The 18,717-nt window shown below is 51.2% G+C and overlaps 1 protein-coding gene across 9 annotated transcripts in view; it reads left to right on the top strand.

The window, feature by feature from the left end:
• DLGAP2 (DLG associated protein 2) overlaps positions 1-18,717 on the top strand; it is a 719,273-nt gene that overhangs the window by 147,522 nt on the left and 553,034 nt on the right. For all 9 annotated transcript variants that reach the window (XR_010838517.1, XR_010838518.1, XM_067022654.1 and 6 more), the window contains one exon: positions 6,183-6,237. Coding sequence is in view for 6 of the 9 variants with exons in the window: in XM_067022654.1 (XP_066878755.1) it covers positions 6,183-6,237 (55 nt within the window). In the remaining 3 variants the exon portion in view is untranslated. The remainder of the gene's footprint in view (positions 1-6,182; positions 6,238-18,717) is intronic.

The following is an 18,717-nucleotide window of genomic DNA, read 5'->3' as shown; positions in this document are numbered from 1 at the left end:
TGTTGTTTTAATTTGCAGTTCCCTGATGACATACGATGTGGAGCATCTTTTCTTGCTTACTTGCAAGAATGTCTTCTTTGCTGAGCTGTCTGTTAAAGTCTTTGCACCATTTTTTAATCAGGTTGTTTGTTTTCTTGTTATTGAGTTTGAAGAGTTCTTTGTATATTTTGGATAACAGGTTTTATCAGATGTGTCTTTTCTCCCAGCCTGCGGCATGCCTGCTTATTCTCTTGACAGCATCTTTCAGAAGGTTTTAATTTTAATGAAGTCCAGCTTATCAGTTATTTCTTTCATAGATCACGCCTCTGGTGTTGTATCTAAAAAGGCATCACCATACACCCAAGGTCATCTGGATTTTCTCCATGTTAGCTTCTGGGAGTTTTATAGTTTTGCCTCTTACGTTTAAGCTGTGATCTACTTTGAGTTCATTTACGTGAAGGGTGTAAGGTCTGTGTCTAGATTATTATTATTTTTCTGCACACGATGTCCAGTTGTTCCAACACCGTTTGTTGAAGAGACTGTCCTTGCTCCATCGCGTTGCCTTTGCTCCTTTGTCAAAGATCAGTCAACTGTGTTTACGGGGGTCTCTTCTGTTCCACTGATCCATTTGTCTCTTCTCTCACCAGCACCACACTGTTTTCATTACTGTCGCTTAAATTATAAGCATCTGCCTCATTCTTAACTCCTTATTCCATAATCCCTTTATAAACATAAAGTGACTCTGGGTCAGGGCTGGGTTTGCTCAGATTTTGTTCTAGCTTTTAACTGTGTGTTTGCTTTTATCTGGATTTACTGGATGTGTGTGTTGAGTAAGTAGGTGAAGCCTGAGTTTCTAGATGTATCTAAATTGTAATGAGATAGATGTAAAAACGTCTAGTAGAAGTACTTGAATTCAAATGGGTGTCTTGGTCATTTTAAATTTTCTCTTCTTAAGGACATTTTAGTCCTGCTTTTCCTGTAGTTGTAAACATCATTGTGCAGACTTGCTATGCACTACTTTATGTGACTTAATCATAAGTTCATTGAATTTACACATGTACATACTATAAAAAGAGAAGTAGTTTTAAGAGTCTTACGATAGAGAGTAGAGTCGGCTGCTTCATACCCCCTTCATACCTCGCCCTCGACCCAGAGATGCCGTCCCCATTCTTTCACCGTTTCCACCTCCCCTGACTTCCCGCTGTGGCCGGGGGAGGCTGGGGCTCCCCGTCCCCAAATGCCCAATGGGGTTACATCCTGACTTTGGGATAAATTAACAGTTAGTACTTATATCACATTAGATTGATAAGGTTGTGCCTTTTTGGTAACGTCTTTCATTCACCATTAATTGCCTGTTTTAAAAGGCCTGGCTTTCTCTTTCTCTTGAATGTCTTCGTTGCATTTTCACCTCTTTTCTGCGTGTTCAGCCTCAGCCTGCTGTCCATCTGGGCGACGTCCCCCCACCCCGCGTGCTGGTCCACCGCCCAGGCGCCACGTTGGGTCCCCCGCTGCTCCGTGACACCCCCGCCTCTGGACCCCTCGGGTCCTTGCGGCGGCCATGGAGAATGTCCTCTGGCACCTGCCTCTTGGGGGTTCTGTGGGTCATTTAGGAAGATCTGGTTCTCCTCCTTGTCCCTTCGTCTCTCTTTCATCCATGGCTGATGTTGGGGGCAGTTTCCCCTAGAATTTCCAAGGCCCTGTTCCCACATTTCCTGGCATCCAGTGTCTTGCACTTGGGTGCATTTGGAACCCTCCTTTTGTTCTGAAGTTTCCCTGTAGTGTGCATGAGGCTGGCCCTTCTGTGTTGGGCGCTCTGGGGTCCTGTCGAAATTGAAATTGTCCCTTAGACACGGGGCCTGCTGTGGCTTGTCGGGCACTGTGTTCCCTTCTGTTTCGTGGACCTTTCATTCTGGATGCGCCATTGGTCAGATACTCCAGGGATGGCCAAATACGTTTCTGTTCTCTCTTTTTTTCTCCTAACTCTCTGTATTTTTTTTTTTTTTAATCTACCTTCTGGGTTATTTCCTTGAATTTTTTTCACCTTTTATTTTTTTGTAAAAAATTTGCTTCTCCTGTTTTTAACTTCCAAAAGCTCCTTCTTGTTCTGTGAATTTTCCTTTCATAAACTTAACATCTTTTTCTTGAGTCATGGACGAAATATCTTTTCTCGTTTTCTGAAATATTATCATTATTTGAAAATGTTCTCTTTTCTTTCCCCTGTAATGTTTCTCTTTTCTCTCATTCCAGTTTTCTGTCTGTTTTAGTGTCTCTCAAGTGGGAGTTTTCTTTAAATGTGTGATAATCCTCAACTGTAAGTCCGAATTAAGTGAAAGATTAAAATTTATGGAAAATGTTTTGGTGGATGAATGGGGCTTGTTGGCTGGTGGAATTGACCACACAGAGACCTGATGGGAAGCCAGAGTTTTCGTTTGGAGGCCCACGTCATAGGGGGTATTTTTCTGTTTTTCAGAGGAGAACGGAAGGGTGAGGGTAGGTGGGGGGAAGCCCAGCCACTCTCATTCCGGTGGAAGGTGGGAGGAGGGTTCAGGGGAGCCAGCCAGCCAGCCACTTAGCTCTCCTGTCTTCACCCAGGGCTCCGCTGGAGCCTGCGCTGCTCTGGTTTCCTCTAGTTCAGCTCGTTCTCTGGTGGCTGGAGAGGGGCTGGGCTGCCTGTGTGGGCACCTGGAGGGGCCACACTGGGTGAAGGTTTCCAGCAGCCTCGCTCCTGCCCTTGGGGCCCCTCCAGGCACCTCTCCGGAGGCGGCCAGGTCCCCGACTGCCAGCTCTTCTTATTTATTTATTTATTATTATTATTTTTTTTACGGTACGCGGGCCTCTCACTGCTGTGGCCTCTCCTGTTGCGGAACACAGGCTCCAGACGCGCAGGCTCAGTAGTTGTGGCTCACAGGCCCAGTTGTTCTGCGGCATGTGGGATCTTCCGGGACCGGGACACGAACCCGCGTCCCCTGCGTCGGCAGGCGGGCTCTAAACCACTGCGCCACCAGGGAAGCCCCTGCCAGCTCTTCTGAGAGAGCCCTGTATCTCACAGAGACACGCCGCAGTCTCTTTCTTCTGTGCTCGCCGATCCTGTTCTTTCTGTGCCTGTGGATTTTTACTGTAGCTGCTCTGCCCGCTTAAAACTTGACCACGTGCACCGGCGGGACGGTTTCATTAGACACATCGCCCTGTTGCTTGGGCGCAGCCTGGGCGCCGGCGGTTCTTCGGGCTGAGCAGGTGAGCAGCTCTGGGAGCTCGTTAGACGTGCGGTGTGTGTGCGTGTGTGCATGTGTGTGCACACGCGTGTGTTTAAAGGCACAGCAGAAATTCACGGAGTATTTGGAGCAGAAACCTTGTTATCAAGTGTCCTGAGGTATAACTGATATACAAAGCCTGCGCACATTCAGTGCACACGGTTTGTCGCGTCTGGACGCTTGTACACGCCTGTGAGCCCATCAGCGCAGTCAAGGTTGTGGGCACCCGCGTCTCCAGGAAGTTCCTCACGCCCGTTTCTGTGGGGAGAGCACCTCGCGGGGCACAGATGGTGCCGCTGAGGGGGCGCCCCCTGCAGCGGGTCTCGGGGACACCAGCCCACCACGGGGAACCTGGAGGAAAGCCCAGGTGCCGAGAGGAATGCGACTTCCGGGGCTCCGGCCCCTAGTCCCCGACGGGACCCCTGCAGTCTGCCCGCAGCTCCCGGCGATACCCACGCAGGCGGTTTCTGCCCCTTGGCTGGCGTGACTTCACCGGTTTTGGTGCCTGTGATTCCTGTCCAGGCCTGCCGGTTGGAACGCCTGCCCGGAGCAGTCCTGGCCCGCACCCCAGCTCCGGCCCTCCTGCCGTAGCCTTGCCCACGCCCATCTCAGGGGCGGGGTTAGGGGCGGGGTTGCGCGCGGTGACGGCCCCGACATCCGGGGCAGTGACGTCGCCTGCCCTTGAGCACGTCTGTCCCATCCAGTCTGGCCGGCGTCCTCCTCGCGTGCACTCGGTCCATCCTGCCAGCTGCCTGGGAGGTGAGAGCAGGGACAGGGGACCACGTGTGTGCTGCGCCCTCCGGCCGGGCAGCGGCTTCGGAGCCTCCACCTTTCAAAGCCAGCGGCCCCGAGCATCCCTGGCCTGTGGGAAGCTGAGCAGGAAGCGCCAGGGTGAGCAGCAGGGGTCGCAGACAGGACTCGCCCGGCCCTCACGGGCTGACGCCAGCAGGCACCTGACCTCCGCGTTCCTGCTGCCACTACCTGCGAGCAGCGTCCCCACACCCTCGTGGGACCGGCCGTCCTGGCGACACGACGTGGCGGGGGCGGCTGTTGGGAGGTGACGTGGCCTCTTCTGGGGACTAAGCCGAGGTGGCTTCGCCAACGAGCGATGGGCCAGAACAGTTAACTGAACGTGTAGTAACGTCCTGACACTGAATTGCCATCCACATCTCAGAGTGGAACAGTGCTGTTTCCTGTTTAAACAGCACAGCTCTTCACTTGTACACGAAACTCGGGGGCCGAGGGGGTCCAGGCAAAAGTGGCTTGTTGACTGGAGCCCACATGGCTTCCTCACGAGGCCAACGGAAGTGATGACACAGGAAAGAAGGGCCCAGAGAGCAGAGGATGGTCAAGGAACAAGAGCAACACTCAGAAAAACTGTATATTTGGAAATAAGTTCAAATGTAAGAGTTCGGAAAAGAAAACCAGGACCCAGAGTCAGAGAGTGTTGTGTAGACAGAGGGTGCCGTGTAGACGGAGGGTGCCGTGTAGACGGCAGCTGAGGCTCCTGCGGTGCAGGGGTCTTTCCCTCAGCCCCGCCCACTTCCTCTCACAGAGATGCTCATTTTGGTCACGTCTCTCTCGGGTGTAATTACTACTCTTTCGCATCCCCTGGGGCTCTGGGGGGATTCTTTAAAACCACTCAGGTCTCCTCATCAAAATCCCCCCAGCCTCAGCACCCATTGACTGTTCTTGTCTGATCCCACGTTTATGACGATGATTAGGCCCGTAGTCTTAAACATGGATAGCTAAGCCAAGGAGCGTCCCTCTGGAAAGTGCTGGAGAAGGTCAGTGAGTGGGTGTGTTGGCTTTGGAATCAGAAGGGATGCAGATTTACAAGGAGCCCAGGATGTGAAGTGTGTGTGTGTGTGTGTGTGTGTGTGTGTGTGTGTGTGTTTGCACAGTTGGACATCGAGGGCTGGGAGAGATGAGTGTCAAACATGGTCCCAGGGTTTTGTTGTCTCGACGTAGAGGCATCGTGAGGGTGTGGAAGGGAAGGGAATCATTATTCTGGAGAAGAACTTCTGCATTCATTGATCATGTTTACTAGAGCCTGTTGTGTACTCAGCAGACCCTGAGCTGGTCGAGGGCAGCGTTGAGACTGCAGCGTCTTTGCGGCACCCACTTCTCCCCTCCACTGCCTGATTCATTTGCTCCAGAGGGGGATAACGCATGCTTCTTGTCTGAGAATGTTGGGGTTGGTGGTCAGGGAGGGCTGGGGAATGGTTGCAGCCTCATCGCTAGAGGACTTAAGATGGAAGTTCAGCTTTTACCCTAATTGAGTTGAGAGTGCATAATCATTAACTTCCCACAGAGATCCCTTCAGTCACAAATTCTTTTTAAGTCTGCGCTTTGCAGTTGCCTTACAGTGCTGAAGTTTCTTGGGAAAGCCATTTTTCATTATTTTCACCTTCCTTTTGCTTATCCAATAAGATATTTCCTTCACCTTTTACTACCAAACTGTGTGTGTAAACACAGGCTTTTCTTTCACATTTTCTTTGTGGCTCATCCTTGATAAAAGCCTCTTGGCTTAGATCCTAGAAGATGGACCCAAGGAACCGCCCCATCAAGCCTCCATTTTCAGGCTCTAATTGCATCTCACATTTTAAAAGCCATCACAGAATTGGTGGGCCCATTTGCCTTATTGTAGGCATACCCTGAGTGCAGCTTTCAAGGTACTTTGAGGACCCATTAGAGACATACATTAAACAGAACTCCATTACCCTCCTAGGAGCAGCATATATAATCAGCACACTTACCTGATTAACCTCTTTGATGAAAAATGTATGTATCAGAATTTTTCAGTACTGTTTAATTTGTTAGATCATTCTGGGCGTGTTGACTGTGCAACATTGAATGGCCTTATTAGAAAAACACTTGCAACGGTTAATGAGATGCCTTTCTCTACCTGAATGATAACCACATGTCTTTTATTTATTTGTTTTGAAACAGGTTTTGCCCGGCATTCTGCAGAAGCATTGCTGTATCTTACCAGACAGGAACACAGGTAAATGCATTTTGTTCTTCTGATTTGAGATTCTTGGTGTTATATCCGTGGAAAATTGAGAAATATGATTGCATAATTTAGGTATCTTGGTTTTCTAAGGTGGTTGTTTTATATATTGACTGAAACAAGCGAAACAAAATGGATGATTCAGTTCTACAGTGAGTTGTGACCGGAGCTCAGAGACCTGTTTTTATGTGAAGAAGGAAATAGATTCAAGTGATTGTTGCCTTGGAGTTTGAAGGGAAACCAGTTGTCTTATAAAGCTGAATATATTAATTTCAAAGTTGTTTCCTTTGTGGACGGTATTTATTAAGGCAAACCACATTGTTGGCTAGCATGGAATGGATTTGGAGCTTGTTTGCGATCAAGGCTTTCCTTGCCATCAGGGTAGGAACTGGCCAGGTGTTATGTTCTTCAAACCTTGAGGCTCTCAATGAATAAAACAATAGGATGGATATCTTGAAGTGGGAGATTCTATGACCCTGTAATTTCTCATTGTCAGGCAGATGTGTGTGGTTAGAGGTTGTAAGTAGGGTGGTTTGCATTACTTTTAAGGAAACATGATGGAGGGAAAAAAGTCTGAAAAAAATCCTTTGGAACTTTGCTGTTTTAATGTTAAACAAAGAGAATAATTTATGTGAAGCGTGTTATCCTGTGGATCTGGGTCTCGCTCCTCTAACTTAAAGTGTTTTATTCAGAGACTCAAATCCTGAGGAAAAGATCAAGATGCTGCTTCTTTTTTGCACAGGGTTTTATCAGAGCTTATGCATTTCTAGAATCAGTTGTGTCCTGCCAAATATGTCTGTCTGTGTCCCGGGATACTTTTGCTGGATATGAAACAGAGGCTTCTGACATTTCCTTATGTGTTTTCTAGCTAAATAGAATGAATCATAATGGACTCTTCTGTGATAATTAGAAGAATGTAATCTGTTGGGAATTTCTCTTCTTTTATCATAAACAGCACTTTGACCTTCTGGTATGTTTACCGGGGTCCCATTTGTAAATGACAAGGCACCGTTTTATACCATGCAGTCCAATGTAAAACACTGAGTATTTTGGAAAAATAAGATCTTAGTTTTTTTTTAAACTTATGATTATGGATAGATTATATTACCGACTTTATTATTTTTCAAAAAAGTTCATAGACCTGTCTCTGTTTTGGTTCTGCCCAATTAATTATGTCTCAGCTGCAAATTTGAGCAAATTTACTGCTTATAGGGAAGTTTGTTTAGAACATGGTTAGATGTTTTTTTGAGCCTCTTTATTTTCTGAAAGTCTTGGTTAGTTATGAAAATATGAACAAGTCACATGTGAAGAAACAAAGATTTTGCAAACTGTCCATCAACAACTGTGAGTATAACACAATTTAAAGTTGGAATGCATTTTCCAGATAAGTTTCTTTCTTCCAGGTGACTCATTACTGATTCCGAGAAGCATCAAAAATAATGATAAAATTAATTAAAAGTTAAGTACTGTTCTGTGGGGATCTAAATGGATTTTAAATATTGAAATGAGTTTTTTCTATTTTTAGACAGTTTGTTATATAAGAAGTTTCAGGTTAATGTAGCAAATATTTCCAAATTGAGACACTTTATTTGCTTTTCATAAGAATGCAGGTAACCAACCTCTAGAACCAAGAAAGCTGCCTTCAATTATGACTTGAATATTGCTGCCATCTGCTAGGCAGTTTCCTTAAAAATATTTTTATATAATAGAGTGGTTCACTTTGAAGTCACTGCCGAGGACTTGAGGTCGTGACATTAGGTGTGGAAATGGGAAAGAATCGTATTAAATGGGGAGAAAGAGGAGTTGGCTGAAATTATAGCTTTTAGAGGTGAAAGATGTGAGAATTTTAGTTTTTCCCACATAATTTGATCTAGTATGTCTGAAGCTGCTTAATTATTTAGGAACTGTTTGGAAATTTCTTCAGACTCAGACACAGTGGTATTGCTTTTGCGTTTTAATGGCAAATAGGGTCCTTAGGAACTTGAATGTAATTTGGTTTTACCTTAGTGGCTTTATAGAAGACTTTTCAAATTTTTGATTAAGAAGATCAACTTTGGACTGTGTAGAGGGTTTCATTTTGGGATGATACAAAACATTCTGCAGGTGGATGGTGGCGATGGTTGCACTACAGTATGAATGTACTTAATGCCACTGAACTAAACACTCAAAAATGGTTAAGGTGGTAAATTGTACATTACGTGTAGTTGACCACAATTTTAAAAAAAGATCGACTTTGGGATGAATCATGGCTTTTTGTTTTGTTTGATTTTTACTTAATTTTAGAAGTACTGTATGCTCCAGTAACTTTCGAATGTTGTAGCTGAATGTCTGGAAGAAGACCCACCTGTTTTCTGGTGTCTCATTGCTGATATGCTCAGCGGGGCTGCGGGGAAGTGTAATGAGGTCGCCCTGCTCTGGGGTCAGCTTGGCTGCTGTGGGACACAGAATTCCTCCTTTCTCCTGCTATTTCGATACCTGTGATCATTTTGGTTCATGATGTGAAGAACCAGACTGAATTCTGTTGAGCACCTCTGTAGATGACCTGATTTTTCCTGTTTTTCTTGGGAACACTGGGAGTTGGGTGCATAAAGCATGTCTGTTGTGAAGGAGGAAACTTCCACGCAAACACACACACACACACACACACACACACACACACACACATGCACGTACCAGCCCCACCACAGACACACACACAGACACACACACACACACACCCCTGCCCCACCACATACACGCACACACCTGCTCCATCACACACACACACGTGCCCCATCACATACACACATACACACCCCTGGTCCATCAGATACATATACACATACACACACACCTGCCCCACCACTTACACACACACACACACACACACACACACCTGCCCCATCACATGCACACACACACACACACACACCCGCCCCACCACACACGCACATGCACAGACCCGCCCCAGGCTCTGAGCTTTTCTTCCCATTCACGTCCGCCTTGACTCCCTTCCCTGGTTCTGGTGGCTCAGTCGTCCTCTTCCCTGCTTTTGCTCCCGGCTCCTCACATGTGGCAGTGGGTGTTTTGGTCTTTTTGTATCTTGGCCAGAATTTGCCCCAGCTGCACAAGCGTGCAGTTATTTTCAGTGCTGTACAGTTTCTCTGTATCCGTTGCTTGAGGAGACGCGTGTCCAGGTGCAGGCCCTGCAGCCCAGGGGCCCAGCCTGTCTCAGTGTGACCGTTGTCAGAACGGCTGCTGAGAGGCTGTCCCGGGGTCCTGACCCCTGTCCCCGCTGTCTGGGGGGAGCTGCCTCCGGAGGGCCGGGAGCTGGGCTGGCCCCTCGCTGCAGCGGGAGGCTGGCAGGTGGCTTCCTCTTCCCTCTGCTGCTGCATGTCTCACGGGTTCCTACACGACTTACACGTAGCGACCACCGTGTGACGCGTCTGCTGTACCTCCCGCAGGCGAGAACGTGGGCTGTGAGCGTGTTTCCCAGACCGTGTGCCTTCGACCAGCGAAGGGGCTGGGGCTCCTTAGTCCGTAGGTGGTCTGGATTCCGTATCAGCTCGCCAGTGCCGTTCCCTCGGAATCTCCATGCCATTTGGGAAAATCAAGCCTAGGCGGGAGTGAGCTTAGTAAATTCTGTTTCCTTGGGCCACGCACGGGCTGCGGTACTGCGCCTGGGCGTAGTGGTCGGTCTCACAGCATCTACTCCCCTGCCTGTCAGGACACAGCCTACTCGGCTGGTACAAATAACTGGAAGTTGCGAGAATGACTGACTTCGCGGTAAAGCAGCAGCGGTACTTACCTGTGCAGACTTTCATAATAACGACTAAATAATGAAGCGTCAAGCGGATTAAGCACGTGGCAGTATTTGACTTTTGAGATACATTGTATCTCCACAGGGAAAGCAGAATGATTGTGACATAAGCTGTATATAAAAACTGGGGGGAAAGATTTTAAGTACTTTCCATATATTCTGTGCCACTGATCTTTGCGTGTTTGCCAGCCTGTGGCGTGGTGTCCATGAAGACTCAGTGTTACTCTGACCTTGGATTCCTCCCAGTGATATGCTGGCCGGCACTTACCCTCCAGCCTCCGGCACCTGGTGCGAGGGCAGCAGGAAGCCGCATGGGGTGTTGGCCTGTGTCTGGGGTGTACACCCCTTGCCGTGGTTACTGGACATGGGTCCGGGACGGGTCCTCACTGTCCCCAGGCGCCGGTAGCAGACAGAATGCCAGTGGTCTGAACCTGGTGCCAGTGGTCAGAGCTAGCGAGCCTGGCTCTTGCCTTCACGTCTGTGTCCAACTCCTGAGGGGTTAATTCAGGGGCTGTGGTCAGCCTGTGCTCCCCCGTGGGGACGGGCTGTCCCGTTGTATGTTGGCAAAATAAAATCTGGGATTAAAATTGAACGTTTGCAATGGGGCGCTTAGTTTTAAAAAGCTACTTAGTAAGTACTCTTGCATTTGTATTTGGGCGCTGAGTGTGTCTGCTCCATCACGCGAGGGTTCAGACGCCTTTGGGGCACTGGACCCAATTACACAGTCTTGAACCCTGAGCAGGGCTGTTGCCATGTGGACGGCCATGGGAAGCTTGCATATTGAGGTCAAAGGCAGAGGGGACATAACTGTTGAAATAGTGGGAACGGCCGCTCTGAGGAGTCCTAAGTCCCCTAAGTTTCTTTTGTGCCGAAGGTTATTAAAAGCCTTTAATTTCATATGGACAAGTGACGGAAAATCAATGAGTATGTTTGCTCCTTTTGCTGCAGACCTGTCTGAAGGAGAAATCGTGCCCAATGACGGGTCCGGTAAGAGTTTGGCAGTGAGTGTACCTGGGGAAATAAAACCCTGTTTCATTAATTTCACGCCTAACTTACATGTGATTCTTAGATCTGTGTAGACAATGATGTGACCTGTGTTCAATTTAAGTTCTAACATGAATGGTGGACATTACACCTTGTGTTTTTGCGGTGTTTCTGGTTTATAAGGCTCTTTTATATTTATTCTGGCTAGTTCTACTGTTTTCTTGTGAGATAGGAAATACTGCCCCCGTTTTGCAGCTCAGTAATTAGACCCAAAGCTGTGTGTGAATTTCACTGTCATACAGATGCTGAGTATTTTGCTGAGACCCAAATGCAGCTTTTCACTCTGAGTCAGTTTATGATTCTATCATGACCCTTAATAAGTCCTTGATCTTCCAAGTGTGGGTTTCCTATGCAATATGGTGAAAGAACAAAATGGTGTGGACGGGGAGTCCCGATGCAGGGGCACAGGGGGAGGAGCTGCCAGCAGGGCCTCTGGAGATTCAGGATGCAAGTCGGGGGAGGACACCAGGTGGGTCTGTTGCTGAAAAGGTGGCCAGTCAGGTGGAACATTTTCACACCTGGGCTGCCTCACTTTTCCAAACACCGGCTGAATGGCCTTGTAACTTACTAGGTTAAACATAAGATGTCTTGTCTTTGGAAGATCAAATCCTTCAAGTAAGTTTCTTTTACCCAGAGACTGAAATTATTTATAATGCCTTTCTTCTTTCCAAAAAGAATGGTGGTTGTGCAAATAGGATGCCAGATGATATGATTCATAAACTAAGAATAACTAAGGCAGTGCCGAGCGGAGCTGGATGAGGAAAGTGAATGTCTCAGCCATGACGACGGTTCTCCTTCCAGCCCGTATCTTGATGATCCTGCCGTGTCGGGGTGAGAACGTGCTTCCCCTTGCTTCACCCCCTCGCTGTCCACCGACTGGAGAGGGATAAAATCCTCATGTGCTTAAAGGGCTTTATTTCATGCACTGAACGTGGCTTTATTAGAAAACTGGACATGCCAGTTAATTACTGCCAGAACGAAAGGCCGTGGATGCATAGTTTTAAGGCCAGAAATGTTCTATTCCACGCAGCTTATTCTTAACCCTAGGCGCTACTGAAAGCCTGGCTGGCGTCTTTGCGGCATGTGGGAGGGTCAGCCCTTTGGGAGGTGAGGGCCCTGGGCTAGGCTGGATTTCAGCCCCAGCTCACCGGGAGCAGGTGCTTTTGTGCAGAGCAGAAATTGGATCCTCCTCACCCTTGAGCAAGTGATGTACTTACTCACTCAGGTTAAGGGTTACAGCCGGGTGACCTAACGTGCAGACAGGAAGTTCTGTGGCTCAAGGCTGAACATTCTACGGCTGCTTCTTCGCTGAGACGTTTCCTGAGTGAACCTGGCGTTTGACACCAGATATAACGATGCCCCGGCTCGTGGGGCAGACCTGTGGGGCTGTGAGCTCTTTATCCCTTAGATGCCAGGCGGACCTGAAACCAACTTCTTCAGGCAGACCTTCAGCTTTGTCTGCAGGTGCCCCCGGGGCCCACATCACCTGTAGGGACAGGATCGTGCCGTCGGCCGGCCCCTGCACCAGAAGGGCCCCCGGTCTCCAGGAAGTGCCCCTTCCTGGAGAAGGTGAACGACTGACAGGAGGGTGTGAGATGTGTGACACTTGCGGAGTCACCAGCTTTTCCATTGCTTGTCCTACTTGTGAGGAGGACTGAGCCACACACTTTCAGGAGCGAAGGGCTGCAAATCAGAAAGCAGATTTTTATGCCGTCCGTTTGGTCCGTTTCCCCACTAAGAATACTTGCTGAGGTTTGGACGTGAACGCTGCCCCCAGAGAGACTCCTGCGGCCGGGGGCTGGTGTGAGTCGAGGGGCAGGAGCACAGGGGGGTTGCGTCTGGTTTTCCCGAGGGGCCCTGGGCTCTGCTCCCGGAAGGAGTTTCAGCAGCCCCGCCGAGTCCATCCTGGGGCTTAGACAGCAGGCGCCTGTTTCTCCCACCTGGAGGCTGTGGTCCAAGATCAGGGGCCCCGTGAGGCCTCTTCCTGGCCTGTCGAGGCATCTTCTCCCTGTGTCCTCACGTGGAGGGGAGAGCGGGTGTCTCTCTGGGGTCTCTTCTCACACGGGGACTAATCCCACCACGAAGGCCCCTGCTCACGACCTCATCACCTCCCAGAGGCCCCCTCCTGACACCTTCAGGTCGGGGGCCGGGGCTCACCCCGTGGATCTGGGGCCCACGGCAGCCCCGGCCCGTCGACTGCACGCTTACAGTGAGCAGACACGCTCTTCTCCTTGGACGCTGTGAATTCTGTGTAAACCGCCCCAGGGTTGGTTGGGCCGTTGCCTTCAGACGTCTTCCCCATTGGGGGGAATCCAGTTAACCGCAGAAGAGCTTGCTTACGGTGAGAGGTGGGTTGAAGACATCCAGAATTCTTGACAGGTCCCCTGTCAGGAGGCAGGGTGTAGTTCCCGACCCTTGAATCTGGGCTGGCCTCAGCCTCGCGCTTGATTTGACCGGAGAATTAGGAGGCAATGGTGCTAATTCCGAGTAAGGCCTGCGGGTGTGGCCGGTGGGAGGCCTGGGGTGGCCGTCTAGGGGGTGGGCATCCACGGGGCGGGAGAGGCCCGGGACGCGGGCGCGAGTGCCGCCCCCTTGTGCCTCCGAGCCGTTCCTGCCATCTGTCCTGAGCCGGACGCCCGGCCGAGCCCAGCCCGGACTGCAGGCCCGCAGAGGGGCGAGCACACGGGTCGTTACTCCAGCTACTGAATCCGGGTCCGGTTCGTCGGCGTCCAGTAGGTGAGTGAACGCGAGGGTGTCACTTGCGGCGGCGGCAGCCGAGGGTGAGCGGAGAGGAGCACACCCACTGCTGGCGTCCACCCCCGGGACCTGAGCTTCGAGCCGTATCCCCTGTAGGGAGAACCTGCTTCCCCGGGAGACCTCTCCCAACCTCGATCCTTCTTGTTGGTGGTCCTCCCGGGACGGCACCTGCGAGGTTCTTTTGTTGAAGTAAAGTTGGTCGGTGTGGATAAAGTTACCAAGCTAATTGACACCGTGGCCGTGTCCTGACTTTGGGGGACAACTTCTCGGGTCACTTTTGTGTATGAAGCCACGGAGAAGATAGATGCGCGGCTACAGAGGAGGTGTTGGAATCGTGGGTTTAAATCTCAGTGAACTCGCTCACACCTTGTGAGCGTTTCCAAACCTTGAACCTCAGTCTCTGCTGAATTCTGCAAGTATTTTGTTTGCACGTGTGCTTATGGGATGTCCAAAAATGTCAGGCTTAACGCTCCTGGTTTAAAACGTTGGTTGCAGCCAGTCAAGGTCCCTTAAAATTCTGAGTGTCGGTAATGTCTTGTCAGCCTTTAGTAGAACTTAGGGTGCATGGAGTCGTCTGAAGCCTCTGCTGAGAGATGGGCTTTTGTAGCGTCCACGTTTAGTCCCTGACCTTCTCTGATCAAGTGGCTTGGGCGGCATGTGATTCCTTGTAAAAGACAGTGAGAGGACATACCCCAGAGGTGTCAGTGTCTGTGACAATCGTCTGTGGTGACACCTCCCATAAAGTAGCCATTGCTGTTGACCTGTCTTTAGTTACATTAACTCACAGCTGCTGGGTTAAGTTCTTAACCAGAGAAACATCGTTACATCCTTTATTTTTTTTTTTCCTTTGTGCATTTTAGACATATAGGTGTTTGAGTTAAGACGAACTAGTTTGAATTAAGATAAACTGATATATATTTTATGAATTATTGAAAATATCAAAGCATATTATTTTTATTATTAATTAATTAATTTATTTATTTATTTTTGTGGTACGCGGGCCTCTCACTGCTGTGGCCTCTCCCGTTGCGGAGCACAGGCTCCGGACGCGCAGGCTCAGCGGCCATGGCTCACGGGCCCAGCCGCTCCACGGCACGTGGGATCCTCCCAGACCGGGGCACGAACCCGTGTCCCCCGCATTGGCAGGAGGACTCTCAACCACTGCGCTACCAGGGAAGCCCAAAGCATATTATTTTTAAAAACACCTTTAAATCCATCTGTACACTAAGCCTTAGAAGCTGTATTTTGAAAGGAGCTCCCTGCAGTGTATACAGAGATCAAAATACAATATTGTACCCATGAAACATATACAATGTTATAAGCCAATGTCATCTCAATAAAAGAAGTAATTAATGTTTAAAAACCTTGATATGGAAAACGCACTATAATTTGATATTGAGTGGACAGGATTTGATGTGTTCATTGAAATTGGCTCAACGTGTGACCCGGGATCTTCCAAAAATCCTCCCTGAGAAGCCCGGTGGGCTGGGCGCCAGGCTGCAGAGTCAGGCCTGGATGTGAGGATGTGTGCGCCTTTCAGCGTATTTCGGAGTCTTTCTTCTTTCCCTAAAGGACGAGGTGCTGCTGGCGGTGGCAGGGGGCCTCTGCGTCGTCAGCATGGTGGCCTTCCTGCCTCAGTCCTGCTGCCTGTGGCCAGCGTTCCATCCTGCCGGCACGCACCTCACCTCGTCCTCGACCCACTCACCTCTCTGCACTGCGGCTCCTGCCCGGACACAGGTTTAATTTAGCTATTGCTTTTTATTTCGCTGCACTCCTTCTTTGACTCGCCACGTTCATCTCTTTCTATCCTGTTCCGTCTCAGTCTAGTCTCTCACTCTTTTTGTTCCTGTTCCTGGCCATCATCCTTTCCTACTTTTTTTTTTTTTTCAAAAATAAGCCGTTCTCAACGTTTCTTTCCCATTTCTGTAGCCCACTTTCCAAGTTCAGAACCTAAGTGCTGGTCAGTCCCTGTCGCGCTGCAGTGTTCCCGCGTGTGTGCGTGTGTGGCTGTGTGGCATTTCCCGCTGTGTGTGTACTGGGAGAGGCCCGGGGCTGCTGCAGGTGGCCTCTCTGTGTCCCCTTGCGGGGGCTCTGGAGGGCCGGGCAGCCCTCCCCGAAATGCCAGGGGCACCCGCTCAGGCTCAGCCGGGGCCAAGCCTCCCACCTGTCCAACATCAGTACGTACATCCGACTCCACCTGCAGGGGGGCGGGGAGAGAGCAGGGGGAGGGCCGAGCCACCCCCAGGCCCCGGCGCCCAGAGGGGCAGACCGCGGTTCCCTTGCCTTGTGGGGCTGCTTCAGGGTTTCCCTGGTACCTGAGGGGTGGGTAGCGGGGAGGATGCAGACGTTTGGGGAAGCACGCGTTTCCTTTCCGCACTGTGTGCACATCTGCCATCCCATGATACGCAGGCCCTCTCGTTGTCCCTGTATATTCCCTGGGAGGTGGGTGGGGTTACCTTGTTCCACACGAAGAGAAGCTGGGGTTCCGGAGCCTTGGGACCTGCCATGTGAGCAGCAAGGTGAAGACAGGACTTGGAACCAGGCTTCCGTGGGTCTTGAGCTGTGCTCTTTGCACTGAAATGAGATGGGTCAGAGTAGATCTGAGTGCCCTGAGGTCAGTGCCCGGCCTGGCAGAGCCCAGGGAGGAGTTTATCCCATGAGCAAGGCCCAGCTCTGCGGTCCTGCCTCGTGCCTGGAAGCGGTGCCCCTTGCACTCAACTTTTTACAAATATATAAAATACAGATTACTGTTTGCTTCCCTGTAAAGTGGGGGGTTGGCTGCTCTCTGGGTGAGGCTCCCAAGACACGGAGCAGCAGGGATAGCGGTTGGAGTGGGAGGTGGTCACCGACATCCCGTGAGCCCCTGCTTCTGCCAAACGGGGGCGCGGGGGATGAGACCTTGGGGGCTCTGAGCCCCATGGTGGGTCCCCTGAGAGACAGACCGCCAGGAGGATGAGGCTGCGTCTGGTGACTCGGGCTGCAGGGCAGCCCACAGGGACAGGGCCTGGCGGGCGGGAGCCATCCTCCTGTCGCGGATCTGAGGGTGCCGTCGTGACTTAGGAGGGTGTGGGCGCTGAGTGAGGGCGCGGTCGGCCTGGCATCTGGATGCAGGGCCCGGGCTGCGGGTCCCCCATGGGACATGGGGTCATCAGTGACGCTGCCTCACGTGCGTGCTCTCAGCATCCGTGCTCCCCCCTCCACTGCGTTTAGCGGCATCACCAGGTCACCTTCCCGTCGGGCTACGGCACGTTGGGTGCTGGGATCAGGGCGACGGTAGCAGGTCTTCGTGAGGGTCACTTCTGTGGTCAAGGGAAGGGACGGCTGTTGGGTCTGGGGTCGGTGGGAGAGTCACGCCCCTCGGTGAGGCCACACTGTGTTCTCGGTCGGCCCCGGGGCCTTGGAGCAGCGATCAGACCTATTGACCGTGGTATACCTGGGAGTCCTCTCGTCCTCTCTCCTAAGGTGGGGCCTTCAGAGGCTGAGCGCGCATCCTCTAGGGGCGGCGGTGGACCTACTGAGGCCTAACCTGGCTCCAGGTCAACACAGGGCCTTGTGGAGAGAAGAAACAGGCAGATCCCCGGTCGGGGACCCTGGGTCCATCCCACAGTAACAACGCAGGACGACCTTCGGGGGTAGCTGGCTCCCAGGCCCCCATGACAAGGTGGCTGGAGCGTGTGGGCTGTACCAGAAACAGCAAGACTTTAACCTGGAGGCATTAAAACCCCCAAACCAGGTGAAGTCGTTGGGGATGAGGCTCCAGAACATCCCTTTTTGTCTCTTTCTTGCCCAGTGCCTGGCGTCTAGCCGTGTTCGTGGGGTAGAATGGGCTTCCCCGCTTGCTGGAGAGAAAACCTGGGAAGCTCGGAGCACCGGGGTCCCAGGGGCCTTGGGCACGGTCCGTCTGCAGGTGCTGCTCCCTCCCACCTGCCCCCTCGGGGCTTGTCTGTAGGGGGAAGACCCTTGCCCTCCTAGACAGTGGCCTTGCTTTATGGGGCCCGTCGGACGGCAGGGAGAGCCTGGATCTGGTCCATGATTTGTACTCGTTTCCACGCTCACTTGCGTTCCCAGGAAAGGACACATCAGTGGACAATGTGGTCGAAATGCACTGAACACTAGAAATTGCATTTAACTCCGTGGTTTTGTTTTCTCATCTCAGAACTTTGTTAGTTTTTCCTTCCATTGCGATTCTGGTTTTCCACGTTATGAAGGAGCAAATTGGCCTGCCTTCGTGTCATGATCTCACTGTGCATTTCCATCCGACAAGGCCACACCGATGTGTCTGCCTGGGGTCCGAGGCTGAGACTCCTGAGTCACCCGTGAAAACCCTGGTACCTTCTTTTACAGCACTTGCAAACGTCCTAACGGCACAGGTCAGAGCCACACGGACGCTCACCTCCTAAAGAAATGAAGACAGCAGGGTCCAGTCCTTCCTGTTGGCCATCCCGCGTTTGCTGGGTTTGTCGGGTCTGTCCCGGGCGCCAGGCTGTCTGCTCCTCGCCGTGTGTGGGGGGCGAGTGAGGTGACCGCTTGGCTTTGGGGGAACTTGCGGGATGTTGGGGGTGACGGCCACGTGAGTCACCGTGGCTGCACGCGCCCTGAGCACCGGGCACCCGGGACACGGGGAGGAAGCCCGAGGCGGCACTGGGAGGATGCTCTGCAGAGGAGCGTTGCGGAGCTGCAGCTGAGTCTCCGACGAGAAGACGGCCAGGCAGAGAGAGGTGATGGAGGTCGCAGAGGTGGAGATCAGAGAAGTAAATGCGTGCGGAGAACAGAAGGCCGTGGGCGACGGTGGTGAGGAGACACCGGGGCAGGGGCAGAGCCGTGCCATGGAGACTCCTGCACACGGCCCGTCAGAGCCACACGGGGGGTGCAGA

Source organism: Kogia breviceps, chromosome 20, assembly GCF_026419965.1.
Source record: "Kogia breviceps isolate mKogBre1 chromosome 20, mKogBre1 haplotype 1, whole genome shotgun sequence".
Classification (NCBI taxonomy): Eukaryota; Metazoa; Chordata; class Mammalia; order Artiodactyla; family Physeteridae; genus Kogia; species Kogia breviceps.
Note: the sequence above shows the minus strand (reverse complement) of the source record. Positions and strands in the feature narration are given on the sequence as shown.